Source organism: Spinacia oleracea, chromosome 3 (genome assembly GCF_020520425.1).
Source record: "Spinacia oleracea cultivar Varoflay chromosome 3, BTI_SOV_V1, whole genome shotgun sequence".
In the NCBI taxonomy this organism is placed as follows: domain Eukaryota; kingdom Viridiplantae; phylum Streptophyta; class Magnoliopsida; order Caryophyllales; family Amaranthaceae; genus Spinacia; species Spinacia oleracea.
The window spans coordinates 13,144,074-13,171,203 of record NC_079489.1 but is presented as its reverse complement, the minus strand read 5'-3'; the positions used below and the strand labels follow the sequence as shown (position 1 = coordinate 13,171,203).

At 35.5% G+C, this 27,130-nt stretch overlaps 3 protein-coding genes and 1 long non-coding RNA gene across 7 annotated transcripts; 3 read left to right on the top strand and 1 right to left on the bottom strand.

Annotated features, from left to right (window-relative positions):
- The first annotated feature begins 848 nt into the window (after positions 1-848).
- On the top strand, positions 849-6,075 carry LOC110791839 (NAC transcription factor 25-like). Its single transcript, XM_021996596.2, has 3 exons — positions 849-1,329; positions 2,830-3,161; positions 3,887-6,075. Exons 1-3 carry the CDS (start codon positions 1,089-1,091, stop codon positions 4,889-4,891), a joined length of 1,578 nt encoding a protein of 525 aa, XP_021852288.2. The 5' UTR covers positions 849-1,088; the 3' UTR covers positions 4,892-6,075.
- An 853-nt stretch (positions 6,076-6,928) lies between these two features.
- On the bottom strand, positions 6,929-7,964 carry LOC110791825 (uncharacterized). Its single transcript, XM_021996582.2, has 2 exons — positions 7,715-7,964; positions 6,929-7,619 (listed from the first exon to the last, which is right to left on the bottom strand). Exons 1-2 carry the CDS (start codon positions 7,808-7,810, stop codon positions 7,167-7,169), a joined length of 549 nt encoding a protein of 182 aa, XP_021852274.2. The 5' UTR covers positions 7,811-7,964; the 3' UTR covers positions 6,929-7,166.
- A 1,288-nt stretch (positions 7,965-9,252) lies between these two features.
- LOC130469425 (uncharacterized) lies at positions 9,253-11,363 on the top strand. Its single transcript, XR_008929960.1, has 3 exons — positions 9,253-9,991; positions 10,411-10,471; positions 11,113-11,363. It is a non-coding gene; the product is annotated as an uncharacterized lncRNA (long non-coding RNA).
- A 2,018-nt stretch (positions 11,364-13,381) lies between these two features.
- LOC110791845 (uncharacterized) lies at positions 13,382-26,188 on the top strand. Of its 4 annotated transcripts, none has more exons than XM_021996603.2 (14): positions 13,382-14,616; positions 15,278-15,464; positions 16,277-16,349; positions 17,097-17,244; positions 18,426-18,535; positions 18,911-19,051; positions 19,138-19,279; positions 19,363-19,506; positions 20,020-20,180; positions 20,273-20,347; positions 20,500-20,638; positions 25,094-25,143; positions 25,222-25,363; positions 25,827-26,188. In XM_021996603.2, exons 1-14 carry the CDS (start codon positions 14,293-14,295, stop codon positions 25,977-25,979), a joined length of 1,989 nt encoding a protein of 662 aa, XP_021852295.1. In that variant the 5' UTR covers positions 13,382-14,292; the 3' UTR covers positions 25,980-26,188. The 4 variants fall into 4 exon arrangements, with proteins under 4 accessions (XP_021852295.1, XP_021852294.1, XP_021852293.1 ...); XM_021996602.2 differs by having other exon boundaries at positions 25,091-25,143; XM_021996601.2 differs by having other exon boundaries at positions 13,383-14,616; positions 25,094-25,363.
- Positions 26,189-27,130: the final 942 nt, after the last annotated feature.

Genomic DNA, 27,130 nt, shown 5'->3' with positions numbered 1-27,130 from the left:
TCGAATGTACTCATTTTATCATATTTTAACTTACTATATATTTTATATTTTATATGTTCAATATGATGATCTGACTAAAATATTTGATATATTTAATATGCTAATTTGACCAAAATATCGAGTAAGAATATTTTCTATTATTGATATGACAGTTTGACTAAAATTTAACCAAAATTTTAATAATGGCATATTCCATAATCCTATATTTTTTTTCATATATAAACATTTATACAAAAGGAGAGAAAATAAAAAAAAACAATAAAATAAATATGTCTTTTTAGGAAAGAGTTTTTGGCGGGAAACTTTTTCACCAGGAAATGACACGTGTCATTCCTGGTGTCTCTTTTAGTATATAGTAATAGATTTGTTTCTTTAATATAATGTAAACAAAAACAAAGTTGGAGTAGTGGTTAAGGCCTTAATGAATGATTTCGAAGGCCTTTAGTACAATTCCTAACAAGTTCATTTTCTTTATTTTTTTTCCTTTTGTTTTTAATTAAATAAGGGTCTCGTTTAGAACCTGCACATGGCCCCATAATCATGACATCATTGTAGCTCCGGCACTGTTTATTGTACACTAAAGGGTGCGTAATTAAGAATTTGTGTATAACATATAATAATCTTCTTTTCTTGAACTTCAAAAAAAGTACACTCGAAAATTATGAATCCTACTCCGATTACTTCTGTCAAATTAAAGGATTTTACTTTTACAATTAATTAAATATAGATAAAAAGATTTATTTACGGAATATATTACATATGTAGATACTTTTCACTGAAATACAAACTCGATATTTCTTTTCTAAATCCTACAATACACAGGTAGTATTTTTCCCTCTGATCCCGACAATATCGTATCTGATAACACGTTGACTAAAAGTGACCATAAGTAAATTATATCCTCGTTGAGAAAGGATTAACTGTGAGCTAGCTATATAAGTCAAACACCTGAAGACTAAGTAGGGTAAATCAGAATTTCTTGTAGTATTTGCCCCCATCATTATATTTTTATCAACAAATTATTTCTCCTCGTTCTTTCTCTCTCTAATCCTTGAAATTTCCTCGTTCTTTCTCTCTCTAATCCTACCATGGCGGATAGACAAATTATCGAGAACAACGAACAACAACAAGAACAACCACAACCACCACAACCACCGCAACAACCACCAGTACAAGGTGTACAACTGCCTTATCCAGGTTTCAGATTTGATCCCACTGATCATGAACTCGTTAAAGAGTATCTCGAGTACAAGACCAACGGCATTGAGTTGCCCTTTAATCCAATGTATGAAGTTAATATCTATGAATTCCATCCTCGAGATCTTACTGGTACGTTTAGTTTGACTATTAACATAATTCTTTTGTAAATTATATACTCTCCGCAATTTTTTATTTTCTTACTCTCCGTTTTGTTTCTTGCATGGGTGCAATTCTTGATTAAATTATGAATACTCCGTATTAATTATGAATTCATGTATTCATCTTTTGTGTTTTATTTTTAAATTCTGACGTGAACTAGCTTATTTGGTTTTTGTTAGACGACACACGTGCAGGTTGAATTGTTGATGAGTAATTGTGTAGATTGATTATCCTAGTATTTGAAGTTTGTTACTTTAATGGATAAAGTATCTTTAATAAAATATAAAAAATTGCCAAATTGGGGTTTATAAATAGCCTCAAAGCCAATACACAAGTATTGTTATGATTTTGACTGAAATAATGTCGGAAATTATTTTCTTTAATTTTTTTGTACGTTAAATTATTTTTTTCCCCTGATTTTTTACTTCCGGTTATAAAAATACAATTAAATCAAACAAACAAATTCTTAAATTCATGAAAATTTTGTTTTTGAACCGATTATCGTTTCTACTTCTTCTAGGGGTGTAAGTGGATTGAGTCCAACTTCCAATCTACTCCCGTCTAAACTTGCCGGACTGGATCAGATTTGAAAATCATTGGATCTGACTGGACTCAAATTTACCAAGTTCAATTATTATTGGACTTGAATCCGAAAATCCAATTAAGTTCAAAGTTTTATAGATATACGTAGTGCATATTTAAATTAAAAACTATTGTGAAATATGTGATTTTTGGGTCTTTATTACTATATGCAACAAAAAAAAAAACCAAATATCGAAATCCATATAGAAGTATAGAACCCATAACCCAAAAATATTATATCAACCTCTTTATCTTTTGATTTCTCTTGTCGGCAGTGATGATGGATGATTACTATTGAGATTTAATTTTTAAAATTTTGTTTTTTAAAAGAACTTAAACCTTTTTTGGCCAAGTATTTAAATGTGGATCAACTCAAAAAAAAAGTTTGGATCGGACTCGGACTAGACTCAAATATCCAAGTCCAAGATTTTTTGGATTGGATTTGGACTTGACATAGTCCAATCCAGTCCAGCCAATTTACACCCGTATTTTCTATCAAGAATATGGGGATACTATTTTAATTTTGAGCATATAATTAAACTGTATGCACCATGGACATAATACTTTTAGGGACCATAGACATATTTTCCTTTTTCGTATCAAGTTGGGTAAAAAAAAAAGTATAGTATAGAATTGAACCATACATTATTAGATTTTTACTTTAGATCGAGGGTCCTTTAATTTCGATCTTTGATTCACTTATATTTTTGTAAAATTTATCTTATACTACATATGAACTTAAGAATACTTATTGGAATATATATTTATTAAAAAAGTTGATAAGATTATCTGTTTTTTTTTTTGATAATTTGATAAGATTATCTGTTATTATATTTTTGGTAATTATTTAGACATTATTAAGTTTGTATTTGTAATTTAAACCTGCAGAACAATACCGAGCACAAGGAAAGGATAACGTATGGTATTTCTTCACTCTAAGGGAAAAAAAGTACAAGTTCGGAAACCGTCCAGCTAGAAATGCCGGTAATAATGGATATTGGAAAGCTACCGGAGCTGATGTAAAAATCAGGGATGATAATGATGAGAATAAAGTGATCGGACTCCGAAAGTCTTTGAAGTACTTCGAAGGAAGACAGGTAGGTACAAATCAGAAGACAGAGTGGATGATGCATGAATATCAAACCCCAGATCAAGCCGAATCCTCCAAAGCCAAAACCGATGAACTAAAGAGGAAAAGACATGCACCTAAGAGTATGAGGGTATGTATATACTCCGTATTTTTCTAATTCTCCCTACTCACCTTCTAATTTCAATTTAGTTATACTTCAAATGCATTATATTTCGAAATTTTCTTATCCCCCTCCACGTTATATATATATATATATATATATATAGAGATATATACTACCTCCATTCCTATATGTTTTATTATGGTTACTAATTTTCACGCCAATTAAGGTAAAGGAGAGGGAGATCAAGTGGGTAGTTATTTGCATGTGGGTGAAAGTGACATCTTGTTTAAGTGTAAAAGCAAGGCCCTTTTCTGTTCACCTTAGTTCCACTTAGTTCAGGAAAAATAAGGTCAGATAAGTTCAGGAAAAATAAGGATTGCCAAGTACAATTTATAACTAAAATAAGTTTTGATAAGTTCTAATAAGTTCAGATAAGTTCGGATAAGATTAGTTCAGAATAAATAAGTGGAAATCAGGTGAATAGAACGCAATGAATAAAAAAAATCAATTACAGTGTATAACTAGTTATTGTCCCTAGGACATTAAATATTTCTCATTTTCCCAATATCATAATTTTGATAAAAGTGAAAACATTATAAATAATCGTAATTTTCCATTGTTTAAATAAAAAAAATAGAGGAATCTCAATGCACAATAATTAGTCGTTAAATGCGTGTAAAATACCAATCGCAAGTAATATTTTTGTATTGCGCTCATTAATTTAAATTAAATTAAATTTTTTTTTTTGGTAGTTGGATGTTGTGCTATGCAAAATCTATTTCAAGAAGGAAACAGCCAGAAAGAAGCCAGCAGATAAAAAAACAGTACAAGTTACAGACATGGATGCAGCCGGAAATCAGCCAGAAGGCAGCCGGAATGCAGGACAAGTTAAAGAGAAGAAAGCTGCGACACGAAACAGGACACCAAGAGTAAACAACTCAGCTGCCAAGGACAAAGGCAAGGGCAAGGGCAAGGGCAAAGGCAAAGTGAAAGCAGACGATAATAATAACCAAATTGAACTGCCTTTAGCTTCTGAAATGAACAATATCAACCAAGAGTCTAACTACAACACCGGCAACTCCACCACCACCCCGTATTTCGACGGCGAAGCGGGGTCATTTGGTTGTTATGATCATCTCGGTGACATCAATTTCAACAACCCGACGCCGGTTTATAGTGGCGGTGTTGATTTTTTTGAAGGAGTGCAGCAATTCACAGCACCTGCAGGTAATCAACCTTATCAAACCAATGGCTGTCTTGATCCTCAATCGTCTTTCCCTCATCCACCAATAATGCCACAACAACAACAACCCTTTCTTGATCCATCGACATCAACGTCGTTGTCGTCGTACTCTATGGTGCCCCCTCTCCTGAATCGTGAATGCCCATCACCTAATTATGATGATGCTAATTACAATAATGGCCCGGGCATGCAGCAGAGGTGTTTTAATGGTAATAATAATAACTACTACCCATCATACCCTAGTGATCATGACATGGTAAGCTTTAACAATGGTGTAGTACCGTCACAGCAATTACCACCTATGCCGGGTTTTACCAACGTATTTGCAGCATCATCATCATCATCATCATCAGCTCCAGATAGGTTGATGACCGCAAGTGGCGCCGGTATATACTTTCCCTCAACACATGGAGGTGCAATCGAACAAGCAGGCAAGGTGGAAGAGAATAATGGAAGTTGTGGTCAGGATATTTACGACGATCTTGAAGCGATTCTTAAAAAATTTGGGATGTAGATGCGGATCAGGATCAGGATCAGGATCAGGGTAAGGGGTAGTTCTATTGTAGTAGTGTACAAGTCTTTAATTTGGCAGGATTAAAGACTTGTACAAAACTTATGAGTATACAGTAGTTTTTATGGGTCCCACTCTTGTGTCCCATTATATACCACTTGTTTCTATTGGTCCACCTCATTAAAATATAGTAACATGTTATTGCTTTTTTTTTCCTGATTTTTTTTATTTATTTTCTAGTCCTCCTATCACATTCTCTCCTATCACATTCACAAATTAAAATGTTTTGTAAGCGTTAAACTATAATTTAGTTTCTTCTATCTCCACAAAATCCTAATTAAACTATTTTGATTACCCGAACTTCCGTCTCTACAATGGATTCTAATAATCAAGAAGCATTCATGGGTGGTCTTGTCACTTTACCATCTAAGGTATGTAGAATTCAATTGAATATTTTTTTGGTTTGAATCATTTTTATACTAAATACGAATATGAGAAGGAAAAGAATGTCATGTAAAAGATTTTGACAATAATCATGTTAATTAGCAGCCATTGTTGTCAAACGCCAGCGTAAAAGTGATTATTCTCAGGATATTGAATCTGTTTCTTTTCTTTTAATTCGCGGGCTAACATATTATTGATTATGAAGATCAGATGCTAACACAAATCCTTCGCTTATTTGTATTTTATCCTATAAGTAATTTATTCTATGTGCACAATTTATGATACTTATGATTACATATTCGTATGAGATGATACTATGTTCAAAGTAGAAAATTGTTAGTGAGCTACGGGGATCTGAGCAATCTTCCCTTCAAAACAAAATACAACTTTGTCAATCCTACAACAACTAAGAAACCAAGTGAATAAGGACTAATTAGGCGTGGATACAAAAAAAAAGTATTGGTAGTTTACAACAACAAAACAAAAAAAATAATCAGTCGGAAAAATATATTAAAATTTGAGGACTAAAAAATTAAATTATGACAATTACAATTCCTTAATTAAAATTAGAGGGAAAAAAGCAATAAAAAGTTATTATAATTTAATGAGGTGGACCAATAAAAATAAGTGGTGCATAGAATAGGACACAAGAGTGGGACGGAGGATTATTAATAGCTACAATAATAAATGTAGTTACTTTTGTTTTCAATCAAGTGTCAACCATTTAATTTTGGAGATTAATCTTGTCCATCTGAATCTTTGACATTTTAATTATACTGGAGTAATATGTTTATAAAGCGTTTTTTCAATCATAATTAAAATTAAAATGAAATTATATTTCATACGCCGTATTTATTTAGAAACTGTTGCTGCTAGCTATAAGCCTATAGTTATACCTAAAAAATTTGAATTCCCGACTCTTCAAAATGGAATCCATGGCACCAACCCAATGACCAACATCATTTTTTTTAAAATATTATCAATATCATCGTATAATTATAAGTTTACCATCCAAGATTATCAACATAACTTAATGAATCTACGACAAATCATTATCATCAATATTTCTACAACTACTTTTATTATCTCTTCCCAGTATAGGTGAAATTGGTTTTTTAACTTGTAAAAAAAATTGCAACAGATAATGTTTTGATCCAAAATTTAAAAGATCTCAATTTTATGTCACATGAACAAATCAATGGCAGAAGAAGGAAAGCAAGAAAAAGGAAAACTGGTTTTTTTTTTTGTAAACAATTTTATTGCTGAATAATTTTACTCCGCAATTGTTAAGTCAACCTAATGAATGATATTTATTTGAAATTCAACAGTCTGTTCAAAAAATAACAATGGCTACAAAATATTGTAACCATGGTAAAACTATCTTCATCCATGTTGCTATTTTGGGTTTAGCAAATATATAACCTTTGCCCTTCCGTTTAAAGCAAAAAATGGTTTATACATCCGGGTGCACAGTGCACCCCTTGTAAAACGCAGTCGGAACTCGGAAACTAACAAAACGCAGTGAGCACTGTGCACCCGGGTATATAATCCAATTCGCGGTTGGGACTTGGGAGTGAGTCAATGAAAATGTTGACATGATTTTAAGGAATTAATCCTCGTTCTTCATCAAATTGATTTTCACAGCCACAAATCACCAATTCCAATGTAATAAAAGCATCAACAGGCAGTAAAAACAGAATAAACAAAATTAAGAAATCAACCTGTCGTTTTAGTAGTAGTCGTCTTCATCTTTTTTCGTTTAGACATATTCACAAACATCTTGCAGGCACAATCTTCATTACAAACTCATGCCATAAAAACAAAACCCCCTAAATCAATTCCCTAATAGCAGAACTGATGAACACCCCATGAATCCCCTATTACCAATATCAGCAAGACTCTTCCTCTTCTGTGCTTTCTTCTTTGATCTGGGTTTTGTCAAATAAACCGGGTTAAACACCTCCTTCGGCTTTTGCTTCAGCTTCGGCTTCCTGACCCTCTTCTTCTTCTTCTCAGAACTGATATGGTGGGACTGGGTAGTTTCAGCATTGGAGAAGGAGAGAAATTGGAGGGAATGGACCGAGACGACGTCGTCTCGCCATTGAAGAATATCAAGGTCTGTATTCACCTCATCCATTGAAAGAGGGAAATCATTGTGAGACGATAATGTCTCGGTTAATGTAGAACGAAGAGGGTTCATCAATGAGTTGTTGTCCATTTCATCCAACGTTTCCAGAATCTTGTCACGGTTTTTGTCAGCGTACATGAATCCGTGTATATGGATAATCTATTTGAACAAAATGAAACAAAAACTGTTAGAAATGAAATTAAGGAGTAGTCAGAAATTGGCAAGTGGAGATTGAGGAGAGACTAGAGAGAGACCTGATTGAGTTGGCCAGCCTTTAAACGAGCAGCGTGAGGATCTTTGAGGTAGCGCTGGTAGTCGTCAATATACAGAGTTTGGTGCATTTTCCCCATTTCTTCTGGGTTCTCTTTCTTTCTTTTGTATTGCAACTTTGCAATAGAGACTGCTGCAGTAGTGCAGTGCTGCTACTGTACTCTCTTTTATTGGAAACCGTACTCTTTTTTTGTTACTCACCGAGATATCAAGGGGCAAAAGGGGAAAACATACTCCGTACGTAGTCCTAAGTTAAAGTTCGTAAGAAAAATAAAATCCGTTCTCGACTACTCCCTCCGTCCCGGAATACTTGAAAAGCTTTCCTTATCGGGCCGTCTCGGATTACTTGAAACACTTCTAAAAATGGAAACTTTACATAATATTTTATTATTTTCTCACCTTACCTAAGGGCCCACCAACAACCCTACTACCCCAAATAAACATTAAAAAATTCATGACCCCCCACCACATCCCACTATCTATATTAAAAAAATACCCCACTACCAACTACTTTTCAATTAAATAAAAAGTCAATTATAATGAATTAAACTCCATGCCGGTCAAACGGTTTCAAGTATTCCGGGACGGAGGGAGTATATTCTACGGAGTATCACTGTCACATTTTGTTAAAAAAAAAGGAAAATTATGTTGGGTATTTTCATTCACATTTATTTTGGGAATTATTGAACGACGTCATCATTTAATTGAAAAGGAAAATGTTTGGTTGACCCTAAGGGTTGGCAACTCGTAAGATACATATAACATAAAATAATATATAAACATAATTAATTGGAGAGAGAAAGTGTTATAAGTAAAGTTTCAATGCATTTGTAACCAATCAAAATTCAATATTGAAAGGGTTACTAACCCTTAGGGTCACTCTATCATTGTCCAATTGAAAACACCTTCATTATCTTTTTTGTATTAAAAAAAATACTTGAAAACACCCTCATTTAATAGATAAAAATATTGATTTGCCCTTGAAAATAAACTCATTCCTACTACCTTTGAGTCTTTGTGTAATACTCCGAATTTTTAAAACTTGATTAATTATGCTAAATTATTTTTATTTAGCTAAAATCGTTTTAAATCCTAATTTCAAACTTTATTTTAATTAACGAAGTTTTATTGCGATTAAGTATTAATATCGTTACACGATTTATTTTTCAGATTTTATAATTTAGTTTTTATTCGAGCATAAACTACATTTTTAAATCCTGTTTATTTCAAATTTTTAATAATTTCGGAACGTTCTTATTTTATTCGAAAATTTAATTTATTTTATGATATCGATATTTTATAAAAATTATTTGAAAATATGATTTTAATTAAACATTCCTATTTATATCAATTCCTAAATGTAGCAAAGAATTTTCAGAATTTTTCCTAACTAAGTGAAATTACTAAAATACCCCTAAAGAGCAAATATCCAATTTTCTTCTCTTCCTTGCTCTCCACGTACAAAGTAAGGAGGAAATTTCCTTCCTTCCTTCTTCCCTCATTTCAGTCTCCATTCAAAGCAAAAACCAAGTTTGCTTCTTCAACTTCATCCTTTACAAATTCAACAATTTCATAATTCAATTTCAACACAAGAGACCAATTTCACTTCCTTTTTCTCTATTCTCTGATTCAAGCAATCAACCACCACCGAATGCCGTTGCCACCATCACCACCGTGACTTCCATAGACCCCACCACAACCTCCCAGCACCACCACGCACTCCCTTCGCCACCCCCACACCACCTCCCCTGCCTTTCCCCTTCTCGGCTTCCTCTCTCCCCTGCCTTTCTCCCTCCCTGCCTCTCTTTTCGCTGCAGCACCACGCCCACCACCGTCAGATTCACCCCCTTTCTGTCCCCTTCCGTTTGTCTCACCGCCGACCAACCACCCAGAACCACCGCAGACATTCTCCGCCCCCAAAATACCCCGGCGAACGACTGCTGACCGGAAACACCCCTTCCCCTGCTTCCTCTGTTCGCTCAACCATTTTTCCCCCTTCTTAGCTGTTTCGCCGCCGCGAAACCAACCCCACCACCTTCGTCGTCACCAGCGCAGACTTTTGACGCCGGAACACCGAACCGAGCCACCCAGGCCGCCGCCTAGCCTCCCCTCTTTCCTCCCCTGTTCGTGCCCTGTTTCGCACCCCCTTCCCTCTTTGGTCGACTTTCAGAAAAAACCAAAAACCAAAATGCCTGATCTTGTTTGCTTGCTTTAATAAACCCAAAACAAAGCTGGCCCAATTCTAAACTCTTGGGCTTTTGGTAAGACAATTATAAATTTTCAGATTTCAATTAATCAATATTTATATTATAATAAATTTTTACTATATAATTATTTACTAATGAAATTACTTATTGTTTTTCAGGTTTAATTATTGATTACAAAAAAAAAATAAAAAATTACTAGCTTTATAAATCAAAAATGGAATTTAAATAATTTTTTTTTTTTATGTAAATCGATTTATGAAATATATACATATATATATATATATATATATATATATATATATATATATATATATATATATTTCGATTCAAATTTCGTTTAATAATATCTTCGTTAAATTATAAAATTATATTTTATTTATTTATTCATTATAAATTCATTATGATTTATAAAATATCGATTTGAGATTATTTATCGTTTCAATAACTAATTCATTGATTTAATATTCTGAAAGAATCGGACTTGAAGCTCAGGACGAACGATCCATCGAACAGGAAGTATAAACTACGGTTGAGGTAACATCTATTGCTAACACCCACAATCCCCTTATTAAATGTGTTTTATGAGATTATGAAACATGTTTATAATGATATGCTTTTATTGGATTGTGGGATATGAAATGTATTTATAAAGTGTGTTTTATGCATGATGATATTCAAATACGTTTATGAATGATTTTATAAGAATGATGTTTTATGAGTTACGAATAAGATACAAAACATGATAAATAAAAGTGTAACAAGTTCTGGCAGTTAGTGGGGTTACTATTTCTAGGTCGTGCACGTACCGCCGTACCGTGGGACACCTAACAAGGGAGAGTGCTCCTTGAGGGTTACCGCAAGCTAAAAGAGAAACTATCTAGGTACGGGCGTATGTCCAACAAGGGAGAGTGCTCCTTGAGGACTATCGCAAGGTGGGAGACGTCCCACAAGGCTAACTTGTCAGTTACCAAGTAAAATGAAGGTTTTATGAAAGATAATGGGAACTACTAAAGTTTCAGGTTATAAATGATGTTTTATTATTATGCTTTTGTGAAAGTGATTTACTATATTCTATTCTCCCTGTTTGCAAATTAAGTAAAATGAATTGAAATGAATTTACGTTGTTAGGGTAGTATGTTACTGGGCCTCGGCTCACGATGTTGCTTTTGTTTTAGGTACGAAGAAGATCACGGGATGCCTTAGAGTGAGGATGCAACCATCAAATTCACGGTCGATGTTTAATAAAGATAATCATGTATCACTAGTAATAATGGATGAACTAATTAAACTCTTAGTCAAAATTTCAATTGTTGAGTTGGATTTTAATATTTATATTTAATCAATGTTAGGAATATTTATTTAAATTTCATTTAGATTTCGATGTAAATATGAAAGAATTAATCGAAGTGAAGTATAATTACTGTTACTCATCAGTAGTCAATAAATGTAAAAAGGTTATGTCGCCTTGTATTCCCACGAGGGAGATACGGCATGTGACGCTCCGACTAAATTAGGGTTTCCGCTGCTAATTTAAGTTAATTAACCTAATTAAAGGTGTTTAGAAGTCGGGGTGTTACACTTTGACCCACCATCTTATTCGACAACCACCCCCGCCTTCTTCCCATTCCATCGCCGACCACCCTCACCACAACCTTGTCACCTAAGAGCATTATTAATGGTGTGCAAAATTTTTGCACTTGGGGAAAAATAAGGGAGAAAAGTCAAATTTAAGGGGTTTATGGTGTGCAAAATTTTACACTTGGGGAGTGCAAAATCAAAAAAACCCCTTGGAATGGGGATTTTTTAGATTTGGAGTGGGGAAATCCACCCAATCTAAATCCGTCATGTGACATTACGTAAAAAATTCATGTAACGATAATTTTTCAACGGGAATTTGTTCATATTTCTGATTCATAAAAAAATAAAATAAAATTATCATCATTCATAAAAATTCAAGATCTACAAATAGGCATCCATTTTGATATAATTTAACACAATTTTTTTTCCCCATTTCTCTCTCTAATTTGCTTATTTACAACTATATGTACAAAAAACTTAATTAATCATTTTTTTTTTTTATTATTGTTGTTATTAGAGAGAGAAGTAGGGATAGAGAAAGAGAGGTGAAGAGTTTTTTTTTTGCTCATGGATAAGAGAGGGATGGGGGATTTTTTTTGCTAATGGAAAAATTGAAAAATGATGAGTGAGAAAGTGGGTAGAGAGAGAGGGATGGTGATTTTTTTGCACATGGTTGGTCTTAACACAATCCACCATCACTACCGCGCCCCTTGAAGTCACCGTAACACAAGCAAGTATCTCATCGTGTTCGTCAGCGCATCGCCACTCAGCTCGTCATTAGAGGCAACAAAAAATTGTTTCTTGTAAGAGCATTGTTAATGGTGGGGATTTTTTTTGCACTTGGGGAAAAATAAGGGGGAAATTTGAAATTTTGGGGCTTAATGGTGGGGAAAATTTTGCTTTTGGAGTGGGGAAAAATGAAAATCACCATGGCATGGGGATTTTTTGCTTTTGGATGGGGAATTTTCAGCCAATCATGCCTTGCCATGTTGCATGCCATGAAAGTCTTTGTAACAATTGTTTTTTAAATGCCATTTTTTTATATTTCTGATTCATAAAAAAATAAAATAAAATTACTACCGGTCATAAAATTTTAAGATCTACATATGGTCATCCATATTTGATGTGGGCCTAATAGTTTCCACCACAAGGCCCAAAGAAGATCTACATATGGTCATCCAATCGAGCCAGCCTAACTGACCCATGGCTCAAGCCCAGGAAGTAGGCTTGGACCTTGGTGCTCAAACAAAATAAAGGCACGACCTTATTTGGGAAAGTCCACGATCTCTGGCCCAATTTACGAAAAGATCATGATTGTTGACAAAAGGACACATGTCCCAAATCCCCAAGGGGCACACATCCCACAGATAGAGTTGAGGGATCACTTCCCAATAAACCCTAGCCCTATAAAAGGCTCAGATCTCAAGGTAAGAGATTTCAATTCATATTCACCAACCAAAAACTATCTTTGCTCTACATTCTCTCTACAAATTACTTCTCTCTCTAGCTTATACTTACTTAAGCATCGGAGGGAATATTCCTACGGGAATATTCTTGTTTTGCAGGTTGCCAGAGGTTCGTGCCAGCTCATACTTGATACCTCCGAGAAACGCGTGACACGTCATCACCGTAAAAGACCCCACAACAATATTGATATAATTTAACCAAAAAAATCTCCCTCTAATTTGATTATTTACAACTATAATTACCAAAAACTTAATTACCATCTTCTAATTTTCTGTTTTTTTATTTTATTATTTTTATTATTATTGTTAGAGAAAGAAGTAGTGTGTAAAGGGGGAGGGGTGAGGTGATTTTGTTTTGCTCATGGATAAGAGGGGGGTGGGGAAAAATAAAATCCCAATGGAAAAAAAAGAAAATGATGAGTGAGAAAGTGGGTAGAGAGAGAGGGATTGAGATTTTTTTTGCACATGGTTAACAATGGTCTAAGTACAACGCAACGATCACACAGAACCATGGTGGTTCAGGAAATCTACGTACGTGTTGCCACCGAGAATCCTTGTAGTGTCACCTAATTCTCGTGTGATCTCCACGTGGTAAGATGTAAATTCAAACAAACAAAAAATATTCAACCAAAACAAATTCAAAACGTAGTGCCAATGTTATAGAAAAAGCTTGACCTCTACTTGGTTAATGAGAGGTGCCTCGAAAACCGATTCACTTCTTTATAGAAGCCTTTGTCTTTACACCCGAACTTTGAAAAAGTTTTGGATGAGAGCTTTTGAGAAATAGTTTAATATTTTGTTATATTTGAACCGATTCAAAAGCGATATAATTTTCCCATTCAAGTCCCCATACATTAAAAAATGCACAATTCTGATCCAACCAATCTTGTTCTAGTCCAATTTTAAACAGGTGCATACACTTTATTAACATGGGGTGTGTAAAATTAGTATACACATCGTTACGTGCACATTAAAATTGAGACGTAGCCCGGCATACACGTCTACATGTGATTTTTATTGTACCATGAGTTCTTGGCGGTTACTCCGTATGATTAATTTTATTTAAAAATATTTCCCCTAAAAAGAAACACAATTTTAATCGGGTCAAATATATTACGGTCAAGGCAGTAAACGACGTCGTCGACCACTCTCACGAGTCTCGTCTCATCGAGTCATTAAACGCAATTGAGTCAATGACCTAGAGTAACTACATAATTTCCCGCGCAAATCCAACACTCCGGCTGCCGAAACTCCAAAATCACCCTCTCTATCTCTCACAGTTATCAATTCCTTCCATTTCCCCAAGCTTCGATGCATTCATCCATTAATGGCGTCGCAGAAGAACCTTCGGCCATGGATTTAGACGATGAGCAGCTTGAATTCCAAGCAATTGCAGAAAACAAGCACGAAGATCAAGACGAAATCGATCCATTCATCAAATTCATCAATTACGCAAGCTCGATTATCTCTCCTCAACCGGACGATGTAGACGAAGATGGAGAGCCGTCTTCTGATACGGAGGAGAGAGAAAGAGAAGGGCCTGGGTGGAGTTGGATAGCTTCTCGTGTACTCAAGACCTGTATTTCTTATTCCAGTGGAGTTACTTCCGCTATTCTCCTCTCTGAGCTCTCTCAGGTGATCACATTTTTTATTCTATTTTTATTTTTATTTTTAATGTTGTTTTTGTCTAATTTGCGGAATTTTTAAGTTTATTGAATTCTAGGTTTGATTATTTTGACTAATTGTTTTAAGACGTCCTGCAATTTCAGTAATTCGATTGCATTTTTTTTCTCTCTTTGGAATTTGTCACTTTTTAAAGCTTAATCAATGTTACAAATTCATATTGGTTTTTAATTTTGGATTTCTTAGGGGAATGTAAAATTGTGGCTAATTATGTTAGAAATAATTGCATGAATATATGTATTGGAAGATGTTATTCTACCACATTTAGAGTGTAAGAATTCTGAATTCTGAATTAGTTTTGGTTGCACAAAACCACATTAATTTTCGAGCCTTGTGGCGCTTTCATGGCTTTTTGGAGTTTCTTTTGAAATGCGTGGAATGATGAGAATATTTGTCCTATGATATTGACCGTATTGGAAAATGAAGGATAGATGACATGTGAATTGGCTTTGTTAGCAATCTTATCTTCTTCTTCAGTCGTAATCTGTGTATGGAAAAATATTGAATTTTTACTTGCATGATTATGTGAAAAAAGTTTGAAATGATGAAGGTGATAAAATACGAGAAGTGGTTGATTTATGTATGTTTGTATTTGGTTGGTTGGAGTTGGCAGGCGTGGAATGAACAGAGGAAGACCAACGCGCCTAGGAAGAGGCCAGATTGCATCAATCAACTGAAGAAGAAGCACAAGAGAGTGAAGCTGCCGAGTACTGTCACAATAGATACTATATACGAGAAGAACTTTTTGTCACTGAATAGTGTTTTAGAAGCTGTGGTTGTTGACACCTTTGTTCTGCCAGGTTGGTGGTTATTTCGATAAAGGGTCATTATGCTTTGAATAATATTCTGATGCAAATATTCATGTCGAATCTCACTGTTGTGAAGGTGTGAACTTCATGATTCAGTTTAATTAGTCTGCACAATGTTTTACCTGGTCAGATACTCCATACTCGTCACTTACCTGATCATTTACGGACTTAAAGAATCACTTGTTGAAATTTGAGCTTCTGATTAGGAAGGACTTGATTGAAGGTTTTAGTAAACTATCTTACCTTTTTTTTTTGTACTAAGAGAAGTTGATATGATGCATTTTTTATAATATGGGTCCATCAGCCTCTTTGCTAATTCAGTTTCATTAGTAAGGTTATGCACATTTCACCAACTTAGACCTAGGTGCGAGCTTGAATTTTCCCGATGGAATACTTGATAATTATGTATCAGATGACTCACGTTTATTTTTGTATGGAATAAGGAAGATTTTTTTCTCTGTTATTTTACATTCAGGGGTTTGTTTAATGCATATGTACTCCACTAGTCTTTCATTAGTTCATGTCTTTGAAGAATTCTGACTTGGATAAACTTGAGGCTGGCATTGAGATTTGAGAGGACGGAAAAAAGGGAGTATACCTAATAGAGTGTGGAGGACAGACTGCTGTCACATTATCACCTTTTTGCATCTTTTAAGTGAATGTGAATTTAGGTAGAATCCCCTCCTTTCCTCAATAAATATCCAATGGAAGTGAACTTTTTCTTTTCCTTATCACATTCCTCTCTAGGAGGTCTTATCCCAATAGCTATTAAAAACTATTTATAAATGTTTACCTGTTTTCAGGCACTAACATCAACATGATTACTTTGGGTGATTTTTGGAGCTCAAATACCATTGATCTTTATCTCCATAGAAGGTACAGATTTGAATATGTTAACCATCATAAGTTTTCTCTTGCATTATTTTCTTCTAGTTAACTGCCTTGTGTAATATAGTATTCAGCCTTTGAGAAGCAGATTGATTCTTGATACATGATATGAAACCTCCTCTTCCTTTTTTCTGTTTTGGTTTCTTAGGTGGTGGCTTTGCCAGTATGATAATGCAGGCCCTTTTATTTTTACTTAAAATGTCCTGTACTTTTCCGAACTTGTAACTCTGAACTGAACTTAACTAATTTGAAATTGTCTGAATTTATTTGCCTTAGCTGTATTGACCTGAATTCATTAGCCTGGAATGAACTTATCTGAACTATTGGCCATGAGCTTATCTGATTTTGTTAGCCTTGAACTCATTTGAGCAGGTTAGCCTTGAACTTTTTATCGGAACTTTTAACCTTGAATTGAACTTATTACTCCGTAGACTTGAAACTTATTTATTAAGGTGAAAAGAATACGGACTCAGCCCTCAATACCCCGTGAACCATGCCGATTATGCTGCTGCTGTTTTAATGTTGATTGAGGTATATAGCCTTGCTACATCCTTAGCCTTACCTCACATTACACATATAGACTTTAGGCTTTTTCTATTGCAAAACAAGTCAAACGCTTCACACTCATTTTCGAACATCCCACACTTAAAAGCATATATATTGACATAAGAGATTGCGATTTATTATAATCAATTTGTGTAATGGGTCCAAAACCTTTGGTACAACATATTGCAGATATTATGATCTGGTATCTCTTCATAATGGGATTTTAAGGAAAGGAAGGGAAGTCTTTCTCACGGGGTGCTATCTTCGGAGTGCTAATGAAGGATCTGGCCATCCTCGACTTTTGCCAACAGAATATCTGGTGATACTGTTGGATGAGGTAATTGATTGAACCTTCTGTTGTTGTTACTTGTTAGGCTATGTGCCTATGAAGACATTCTTGGCTACAAGAGCTAGATACTGCCTAATCTGAAGCAACAAAGCATTTTGACATAATTATGCAGTGCTCCATAAATAACTTGCTAAGTTGGATTGAGTGCATTGTTTGATATATGCTATTTATGCAAGTGAAACTATTTTGTTTCATATGGCTTCTGCATCTTACTAGTTCAATGACTTAATTAGAGCTTAAACCAAAGAAAAACAGTGATATCTGGTAGAGGGAACCCTATGGTTTGTGTTGATATTATTGTTAGACTTATAAGCCTCATTAACAAAATAGGAGAGCAAATTATCTGTAAACACTAACCCCAGTTCTTACCTCATCAATTACCTCCTTTGCATCCTGTCTTCGCACGAGACTCTAGACCAATGCATAGTTGTATGTAAGTTTTCTTCCTTAACCCGCTGTCTTGTACTTATGTAACCATGGGCAGATCTATGTGGTAAAGTGGGGAATGAAGGTGCATGTCCACTAAAATATTCTGTCCTGTAGAATAAAAAGTTCAGTCGTACAGGAACTTTAATATTTTTCTTCGAAAATTAGAGTTGACTTACTACGAGGCTGTTAAAAAATGGGAAACTTGTCAAGAATAGTTGTGAATTTCTCTCTGTTTCCATCATTCAGTACATTATCATTTTTAAATTCTTGGATCGACCATGTGTACACTAAGCATCAGAATCTTGTAACAAAGGTGCATGGCACTATGACTATGGCTACCACATACACGTAAACAACAGAAATGAAGTATTGAATAGTTTGGCACCTTGTTTCTGGGTGAAAATGGAGGTAATCTGAGACGTTTGTTTCTAAAACAGTTGAGATTAAGTTATACGTACAATGTTGTGATTATTCTTGGCTCCTAGAAGTCTAGGTTATTCAAACAGATACTACTGCGATTTTTTAGATAAATGTACCACAGAAGCTTCTGGTTGTTTCTGTTGTTTGTCCTGGAACAAGAGTAGAGTCCCTGCTCAATCACATATCATCTTCATTCTTAACTCTTTGGTGTTACCGTGTTAGTACTTTCAGTATGTTAAGCCAGTTTTTACCACATGGGTGTCTCTTGGTCAAGGAAATTATCAGATAATATGCTTTTGCTAAACATTACATTATTGTAGGAGCAAGACGATGATGCCATGCTACTGGGAGCTCAATTTTGTACAGACTCATTTTCCTCTATTTCCCTGGATGGTGCAAATGAAGGGGTATCTTATTCATTATACGCCAGGTAAAAGAATATTATTGGCTTCTGTAACTGTAACTTTGGTTGTAGTTGCATGTGTTTACCCAAAGAGGGCTCCCTGGTTCAGAAAGATTTCCAATTAAACCAGCATCAGTAATTATGCAAATAGGCTTCTAGAAAATTACTGTTCCATGTTTTTGGCAAGTTCTAACAGGTACAGTTTGCACACAGATGCAGCAAGGTCACTAACACATCATGCTTCATTATTTTTGCACGTTATAACATTGATTGTTATTTTAATTTACAATTGGGTATCTCAACATCTCTCCCGAGTCCTGATATCAGTTGGCAAAATTTGGTTTTAGTTGGCATTGTCGGACTTTGTTAGTTCGTTTACTAAGACTCTCATACTATATGTAGGATTGATTCCATAGGTTCTCTGGATATTCTGGAGAAGTTTGGAGGTATACAGAGGAAGCAAATTAGGTTAATTGATAATGATTGCTCTGAGATGGATTTCCTTCTATGGGGTGATCAAGTTGTGCTGGCTAATCTCTTTAGGTAAAAATCTATCGTTCTTGCTGCAATGCTGCTTTGTTTCTGGTGTCAGTTTTTATTCTTGTCTCAATAATACATCATTTGTGCAGTGTTGGAAGTATGCTTGCAATTGATAGACCATTCATTACAAGTTCTTCGGTGACTGATGTTGAGACATGTGGAAATGTTTGTCTTGAATATGGTAGTGGAACTCAGTTATATCTAGTTCCATTTGTACGGCAAGGGGAACAGGTACACTTCTTTTTCTGTTTTTGGTCTTTTACAGCACAATATATTTTAAGTGAAACAGAAGCGTAATATCTCTGGGACTACAGGTATGTCTAGGATTGACACCAAATCGACTACGAGGATCGAAGCTTGCAACAGCTTCCTGTCCTACTCAAGGCCCTAAAGCCTCCCAAATGACTCTGCCATGTGATCCTCAAGGCTCTGTCGATTTTAGTAATTATCCTATCCAGGTGACTTATCTCTAATTCTCTAGCGTTTAATGACACCCTTTGAAGTTATGTGAATAATTCATGGGTCATGATGCCGTTGTTTTCCATGTATTGTTTAAGGAGTAATTCACAGATATACATACAATTTTTTACTTAATTTAATGACACGGTTTTTCTCTCTTTAAAATCTAGCCTGTGAGTTCTTTCTCAACAAATTCTAGTAAGACTGCTATTATGCAAATACCCTTTGTCCTCTGCCCACCCAGCCATCTACTGATGCACTCAAGGATAAATTATTAGTCCCTTTTAGATGCACTCAAGGACAAATTGTTAGTCCCTTTAAATAAGTGGAAACTAGGAAATAAATAAATAAAAAAACTTTTGATTATCACACATCAGAACTGTCTAATAGCTTTACCCTCAGATCAATATAATTGCCTCTATTATGCAGTCCTCTGCTGTAATGATAATTAAGTTTTGAATGTTCTTAACTTTCTTAATCTTCACCAATGTCTTACTTGTTCAGTCTTGCAGTCTTATATAATTGATCTGCATGAGAAGATGACTGGAATAAGCATCTACGGTGCAGCTATGGACATCTTCCGAGAAGCAAATACTGCAAAACCAATCTTTAATTTGAAAATTCAAGATCCAACCGGAGCTATATGCGTAAAGCTGCATTTTATTGAATCTTGGTATTGTTGATTTGGAGTTTTGGAATGCTAGAATATTTCTCGTTAGAGAATAGTTTGTTCATTGCTTAATTAATCTTAATCTTGTTCTTCAGGTCTTTGGGGAGATTAAGCCTTGGTCACACTGTGTACATTTCTGGTTTGACATGCACCATGACAAAACATAAGCGGTGAGCAGCCATATATTTCCGATGACTTTTGATATGTGCACAGGCTATTCCAATTAGCTATTGGCTTCTCTAATCTGTTCAAGTAATCTGGTTCGTAAACTTATTATGCAATACTTCACGTCAGATTGTAATATTTCAAATTTCTTTGACAGTCTAGAAGCACTATGGTTTGAGAATGGTCCTGGAACTTCCTTTGTCAACCTTAGTTGTTTGCCTGCAGTCCTGAACTCACCTTGTCTCCACAAGCCATCCTTCCTTGCTGACATATCAAGGCATAAATCTGGTACACATGTATGTTCCTCACTATTGCATTATTTGTGTCACATGGGAATAGTTATATGTTTTTTATAACTAATATCTTCTAGATTAGCATTATCAGTTTGATAACTTTACTCGCCTGATGATAGCATAGCCGATGTTTGGATATTCCATGTCTCTCTGTTATACTGCAATTTTGTTTCTGGTTAAAACTGAGATCTGGACTGTCTCTACTGCACCCTGTTTTAAACTATTGTCCCTTCTGCCTAGGGGTTTTCAAAATCCTTCTCGTGTAGGGGTTGCTTGTTTAAATGGTGAAGTCTGTGGAGGTTGGACTTATTGTGTTTTACTTGCTCATGACTGGGAAAGTATCTTCCTTGTCCATTATTTCTTGGTTAATGGTCAATCACTCCATCACTCAATCCCTTAAAATTCTTTTTTCTCCTGAAACAAGAACTCTTTTTCCGATCCTTCAGAAAAAAGGAACACTTCTTCTGCGTTTTCCATGACAACATTCTCGAGGCTTTACGTGCATACTTAGATCTGATACATTTTTTAAAAGCGACCGTGGCACTATTATTGGCAGAAGAAAAGGAACACTTCTTCTGCGTTTTACTTGTTTAAATGGTGAAGTCTGTGGAGGTTGGACTTATTGTGTTTTACTCGCTCATGACTGGGAAATTATCTTACTTGTCCATTATTTCCTGGTTAATGGTCAATCACTCAATCACTCAATCCCTTAAAATTCTTTTTTCTCCTGAAACAAGAACTCTTCTTCCGATCCTTCAGAAAAAAGGAACACTTCTTCTGCGTTTTCCATGACAACATTCTCGAGGCTTTACGTGCGTACTTGGATCTGATACATTGTTTGAAAGCGACCGTGGCACTATTATTGGCAGAAGATAGATATTGGTTTTTAATCACCTTTATGAGATCCGGCAATGTTTTTTATTTTTATTTTTATCAATAATAAAAGAATTTCATTTCATTAATCTCAACAAGAACATGTACAATTTTCACACGAACAACTTTGGAAACCTAGGACTCTAGGAGGAGACTTATCTTCTTGGAAGGGCCTCCTCCACCTACGTCCCAAGAAACCATGCTACATTACCTTAGTGTTTCAGACCACTCCCTATCCCTTCTACTAGTCTTTTTAGGAAGTTCAGCTATCACTCTTGTATAGATGTCACTTCTAGTTGCGTTCATCACTTCACTTGGACAATCACCGCCATATTCCACATTACATTGTTCCTCTGCTGCCAATCTGCCATATGTGATTGATCAAAGCCACTATCATACTCTCTACACCACCTTCTTTTCAAACCACCCTTCTGGATGTTTCAAAATCCACTTGCTACAGCTATTAAGATTCTGAAACTTGCACTGCCCGATTTCAACCAATTTCCCACCTCCTTGCAACCTAAGGAACTGTACTGACATTTGAAGAAAATATGTTCTGCAACTTATTTTGATTCTGATAACTTTTTTCAGGATTTACACAATCAAACTTTTTCAACAATGTTATCGCTCTCTTACTTCAATGGGAAAAGAGATAAATATTTTGCATATTTTAATGGGAGGATGACAGGCTAGATCGCACTCCTATCAAAGATAAACCTAACGTTCACCAACTAAAAATATAGCAAGGGAAGCAGGGATCGTATCCACAGGGAAACAGTGTTCTTTCTACTATTAAAAGACTAATCTAGACTACTGGTAACAAGAGTTGGATTGGTTTGTGTATTAAACTAAAGCAAATAATCAAATCGGAAAATAACAATATTAAGGGAATCTAGGGCAGCGGTTCACCATAAATGCAGACAGGATTGGACAACGGACAACAACAATCAATTAACAATCATAACTAGGAAAACATGCATCTCTCGGATCTTATGAATTCCTTAGGATAAAACAACTAGCAGGCTTTCGCTATGTACTAGAAATAATTCCTATCTAATAGCCACAGACCAAAAACATCAGATTTATACCTCTCGGCGCATAATCTAAGGTTAATCAAACTCAAATCAAAATAGTCCGGCCGAACAGAATTGACGAGCAATAATAATAAGCTATAGAAGTTATAATCAATCAATCAAATATCATGTCCACATATAATCCCAATCATGCATTCATGGATCCCCTTAAACCCTAGAAATTAAACTACTCACTCGTGATAATAAATAACAACGCAATTAACATAATGGAAAACATGATTAAAGCAATAAAAAGTTAATACACAACTTTTTCTTGAATAAAAAAAAAATGAATGTAATAGATAAATAAAAGCTTAGAAATCGTTTTGTAGATAACAGCATCTCTCGTATCGGCTAATCAATGAGTGGGGACATGAGAAGTAGGCTTAGCTGCCGTCAGAACACTTTCTAGCCTCCTAAAGGAAGTCTTAAAAGATAAGGCTATGCGCACACAAGCTAACTTCAGGTATGCAGTTAGTTCTCAAGCGATTCCCTTGTTCGGATCTGAGGTGCGACCTTAGCCTTAGAGAGCTTGTTTTGGCAGCGACTCTCTTATAGTGAGGAGACAAGGCGCTGGGTAGAACACACAATTTCCAGCGAAGTAGAAGTCAGTTTTTTTTTCGAAATTCCGTCTTTTAAGTGAAGTCATTTCCAAAAGCATAGCTTTAGCTATTACATTCCACGAATCGACGGGCTTAACCGAGTGCGGGGTTCGATGGAATTGAAGGGAAAAGATCGCTTACTAGCTCAATGCCACTAACGAAAAGAACTGACTCGCGAATCAACTCAACTTACTTGCATCAGGAGAAAGACTGCTGTTATCTACTTCACTGCGGAAAAGCCCAAAAATGGAATTTCGCTTCTCATTTTCTTTACAGTGATCGGTAGAGATGCGATCATTCGTTTTCGTTTGTAACGAAGAAGAAGAAGTTCTCCTCCCATAAAGAGAAGAACTGGTAGGCGGTCTAGTCTACCTATTATGTCAATTCACTTTCTAATGATTTATAAGAGAAGACCATGGGAAAAAAGAAAGGCTCTAAGTCCTTTTATCTCCCTAGATGGTAAAGGTCTTAGCACTTACCCTCGTCACCTTGCCTTGGATCCTTACTCGCTCTGACGATCGATTATCTACCCAAGAAGATAGAAAGTCCCACATACGAGAAAAGGTCACAAATAGAGTTGAACCAAGTAACATTGCAAAGGCATAATGATAGTAGGGTCGGGATATCGCTGAAACGAAATCCTAATTTCAATTTCCATCCTAAGTGTGAGAAATTAGGCATCACTCATCTTATGTTTGCAAGAGGTGATGAATGCTCTATCAAGCTTATGTTTTCAGCTTTTACCCATTTTTCTGAAGCTTCTGGACTTTCAACTAATCTTGATAAAAGCAATCTATTTTAATTGAAGTAAGAAATAATACCAAATTGAAGAACAATGAAATAATAAAGGTTGAATTTTTACTTGGAATTAAAAACTAAGTGTTTGAACAATTTGGAGAGAAACTAAAAATAAAACTAAGTATTAGAAACTAGAATAAAAGATGTCACTAAAAATAAAAGGCTAAGTATATATAGTTTGCCCAAAATAATACTAAAAAACGAAAATAAACTTCGCGTAAATCTGTTGGAGGTTGGCGTCGCCCGATCGGGCGATGTGCTCGACAGTCGGCCCGATCGGGCCAAATTCCGCCCGATCGGGCGGTTTGCGAAAAGTCCATAGCTGCCTTCTGATGGGCGCCCGATCCGGACCGAGCGAAGTGCGCCCGATCGGGCGCGTACGGATGACTTCAATTCTTCTTCTTTCCGCCCGATGGTCGCGTTTCGCCCTCAGCTCACAGGGCGATTTGCAATCCTCAATATCCTACGCCCATATCACCGAGTCTAACTCTCGGGGCTCAACCCTAAGTATCTAAGGCTCCCGAAAGTCGACGATAAAGGTCCCGAACTTCCTCGGGCTCGTGTAGTGGCCTAAATCACCATGAAACGGGTCTAAAAAGACCAATTTCTCATAATCAAACCTGAAACTCAAAGCACACTCAATAACACATATTAGTACTAAAAACGGCTCCTAAGAGCTCATTTGACGCATAAAAGTACTAAGGGACGGAGGTAAAACACTATATAAAACACACATATCAGAGGACGATTGGTGAATCAATTTGCTATTTCGACAGAGCCATAAAAAGAAAGATTCCAAACAAGGCAAACAAAAAGAAACGGACTAGAAAGGAAACCTAGGCAAATGAAAAGAAATGGAGGGGGAACAATTTACCAAGGATAACTATGGTATTTTGAGCAAATTCATCTTTTACTAATTGTGACTTATTAAAGTGGGGTGAATGCAATAGAAGAGAAAGGGGGATAGGTGGATATTTCAGCATGAGATAAGGTTTATTTTGATTCTGATTGTTTACCAAGCTTATTTGTATACAAACTAGTTTAGCTGAATATGAGTTATATAGCTCATTAACTCTTTCCCTGTTTCTACTCTGGCCATCAACTTTTAGCAGATTTGCAGAGTGTGGCTTGACCAAATTGAACACTGTCATGTTAACACAAGGTTAGCACATGTTTCTTGTGGTCATTTTGTCAAGACAACCACATCTGGTTATGTGGAATGCGAATTTTGTTGCTGCAGCTGTGAGACGAAAACAAGACGCACTTTCCATGTAAAGATAACTTTGGCGGATGAGACTGGTAAAGTCTTTGCATGGTGTACTGGTCAAACTGCTATTGAACTACTGCAGATATCTCCAGATGAGTTCTATGAATTACCTGAGGTATTCTTCTTGATCACCTAATTCCTTTACTGTACAATAAAAAAATAGCAAGTCTAATCCAATTTTGCGCAAATTATTGGGAAAACAATCTCAAGTATGGCTGTATGTAACCAAGCAAAGCTTGGCCTAGTGGAAAGGATTCCCCCTTCCAGTTCAGTCTCTAGTCTACTAGGGGCACTTTGGGGGAAGGTTTTCCCTTATCCTTCCCCCCTCCTCCCAAAGTGTCTAGCCCGCTAACCTTGTCCGGGTCAACTCGAGAGGAGTTCCGGTCTGATAGGGCCCTTCATCTTACATTTTTTTTTTTTAAAGTATAGCTGTATGAATGCATTTGTGCATAATGATGTTGAAAAGCTGCATGATTTTCAAGACGTTCCATCAGTTAGAAGATATTTTCCAGCATTGTGAAATATGGTTAATATAGCTTAATCATCATCTCACTGTTGCTTCTTTTGGCTGAAATCAGGAGGAACAAGTTATGTACCCATGTTCGCTTGAAAATGAACAATACATGGTAGCAATTGTGAACTGTGGGCAGCAGGAAACCGTCTTCAAAGAGTGTGTGACTGCAGAAAATGATGCGATCCCTTGGGAGATTACCCGTGCCCTTAAATTATGAAATTACAACCTTTAACTGTATATTCATCAGCATAAGCTCTGAAACTTTTCATTGAATCTTATATCCATTGCTCACAAATATCTGAAGGCATTCAGTAAATATAATATTCGTAGAAGCAATGAGATGATAGCATGTATTTGTATCCAGAATTTTACTATAAATGCAAAATTTGTATGGTAAGCCAATGATTCATATGTATGGCAGCTCTATCTGAATCAATTGCTGATATTTCTAAGGCAGCGGTCTCCAGCCCTTTAGCAATTACAAAGCTTTGAAAGCCACTATCCTCTGAGGCAGAAGGTAGAGATGAAAGTATTTCATGGCTTTTCCGAGAGAGGGGTCATTGAGGAGGGTAAAAACAAACAGATGACTTAAAACACTTGCATAAAAGTTGCAATAAACTACTCCCTCTGTCCCTTAATACTCGCACCGTTTTGACTTTTTGTACTATTCACATAATTCACTTTGACCCTATTTTATTTATAGTATATGAAAACAAATATTAGTATATATTATATTGTTGGTTTCATTTTAACATATATTTTCAAAATATTAATATTTTTATAAGTTTTTATAATATGTAGTTAAAGATATTGATGATCAAAGTTGTGCATTGGCAAGCGTGTCCAGTCAAAACGGTACGAGTATTAAGGGACGGAGGGAGTACCATTTAAAATATAAAATACCTTTTAGTAAATGCTTTGTATACAAATAACTAATGTACTCCCTCCATTTCTGAATACTCACAACACCTGTATTTGCGCGTAGTTTTAAGAATATTTGTGAGTAATGCATGGATACATTAATGTACAAGTGGGGTTGGTGGTGATATTTTTAAATTGTTTATGAGAGAAACAATAATAAAAAAATAGTGGTCTGCGGCCAAAAAAACAAATATCACAAGTATTCAGAACTGTTATAATTATTCAGAATCGGAGGGAGTAATACTTCTGTTTGGACATGTAATGTTTTATTTCTAAAATTTCATGCAAATAGGTTAACAACCATAACGTTAGACGGAGTACAAAATCAAAAGGTCTTGCGCGCACAAGGTGTACAATAAATTTATTGTACACCAAGATAACTTTTATGCATTTTTTTGTAACTTTAACCTATTTTTCTGTAACTTTTATATTATAAAATTAAAAGGT

Coding starts and splice junctions, on each gene's coding strand:
- LOC110791839 (XM_021996596.2), top strand. CDS start 1,089: ATGGCGGATAGACAAATTATCGAGAACAACGAACAACAACAAGAACAA. Junction 1,330..2,829: donor CCATCCTCGAGATCTTACTG/GTACGTTTAGTT, acceptor TTAAACCTGCAG/AACAATACCGAGCACAAGGA. Junction 3,162..3,886: donor ATGCACCTAAGAGTATGAGG/GTATGTATATAC, acceptor TTTTTTTGGTAG/TTGGATGTTGTGCTATGCAA.
- LOC110791825 (XM_021996582.2), bottom strand. CDS start 7,810: ATGGGGAAAATGCACCAAACTCTGTATATTGACGACTACCAGCGCTAC. Junction 7,620..7,714: donor AGGCTGGCCAACTCAATCAG/GTCTCTCTCTAG, acceptor TTGTTCAAATAG/ATTATCCATATACACGGATT.
- LOC110791845 (XM_021996600.2), top strand. CDS start 14,293: ATGCATTCATCCATTAATGGCGTCGCAGAAGAACCTTCGGCCATGGAT. Junction 17,245..18,425: donor TGGTGATACTGTTGGATGAG/GTAATTGATTGA, acceptor ACATTATTGTAG/GAGCAAGACGATGATGCCAT. Junction 25,364..25,826: donor AGTTCTATGAATTACCTGAG/GTATTCTTCTTG, acceptor GGCTGAAATCAG/GAGGAACAAGTTATGTACCC.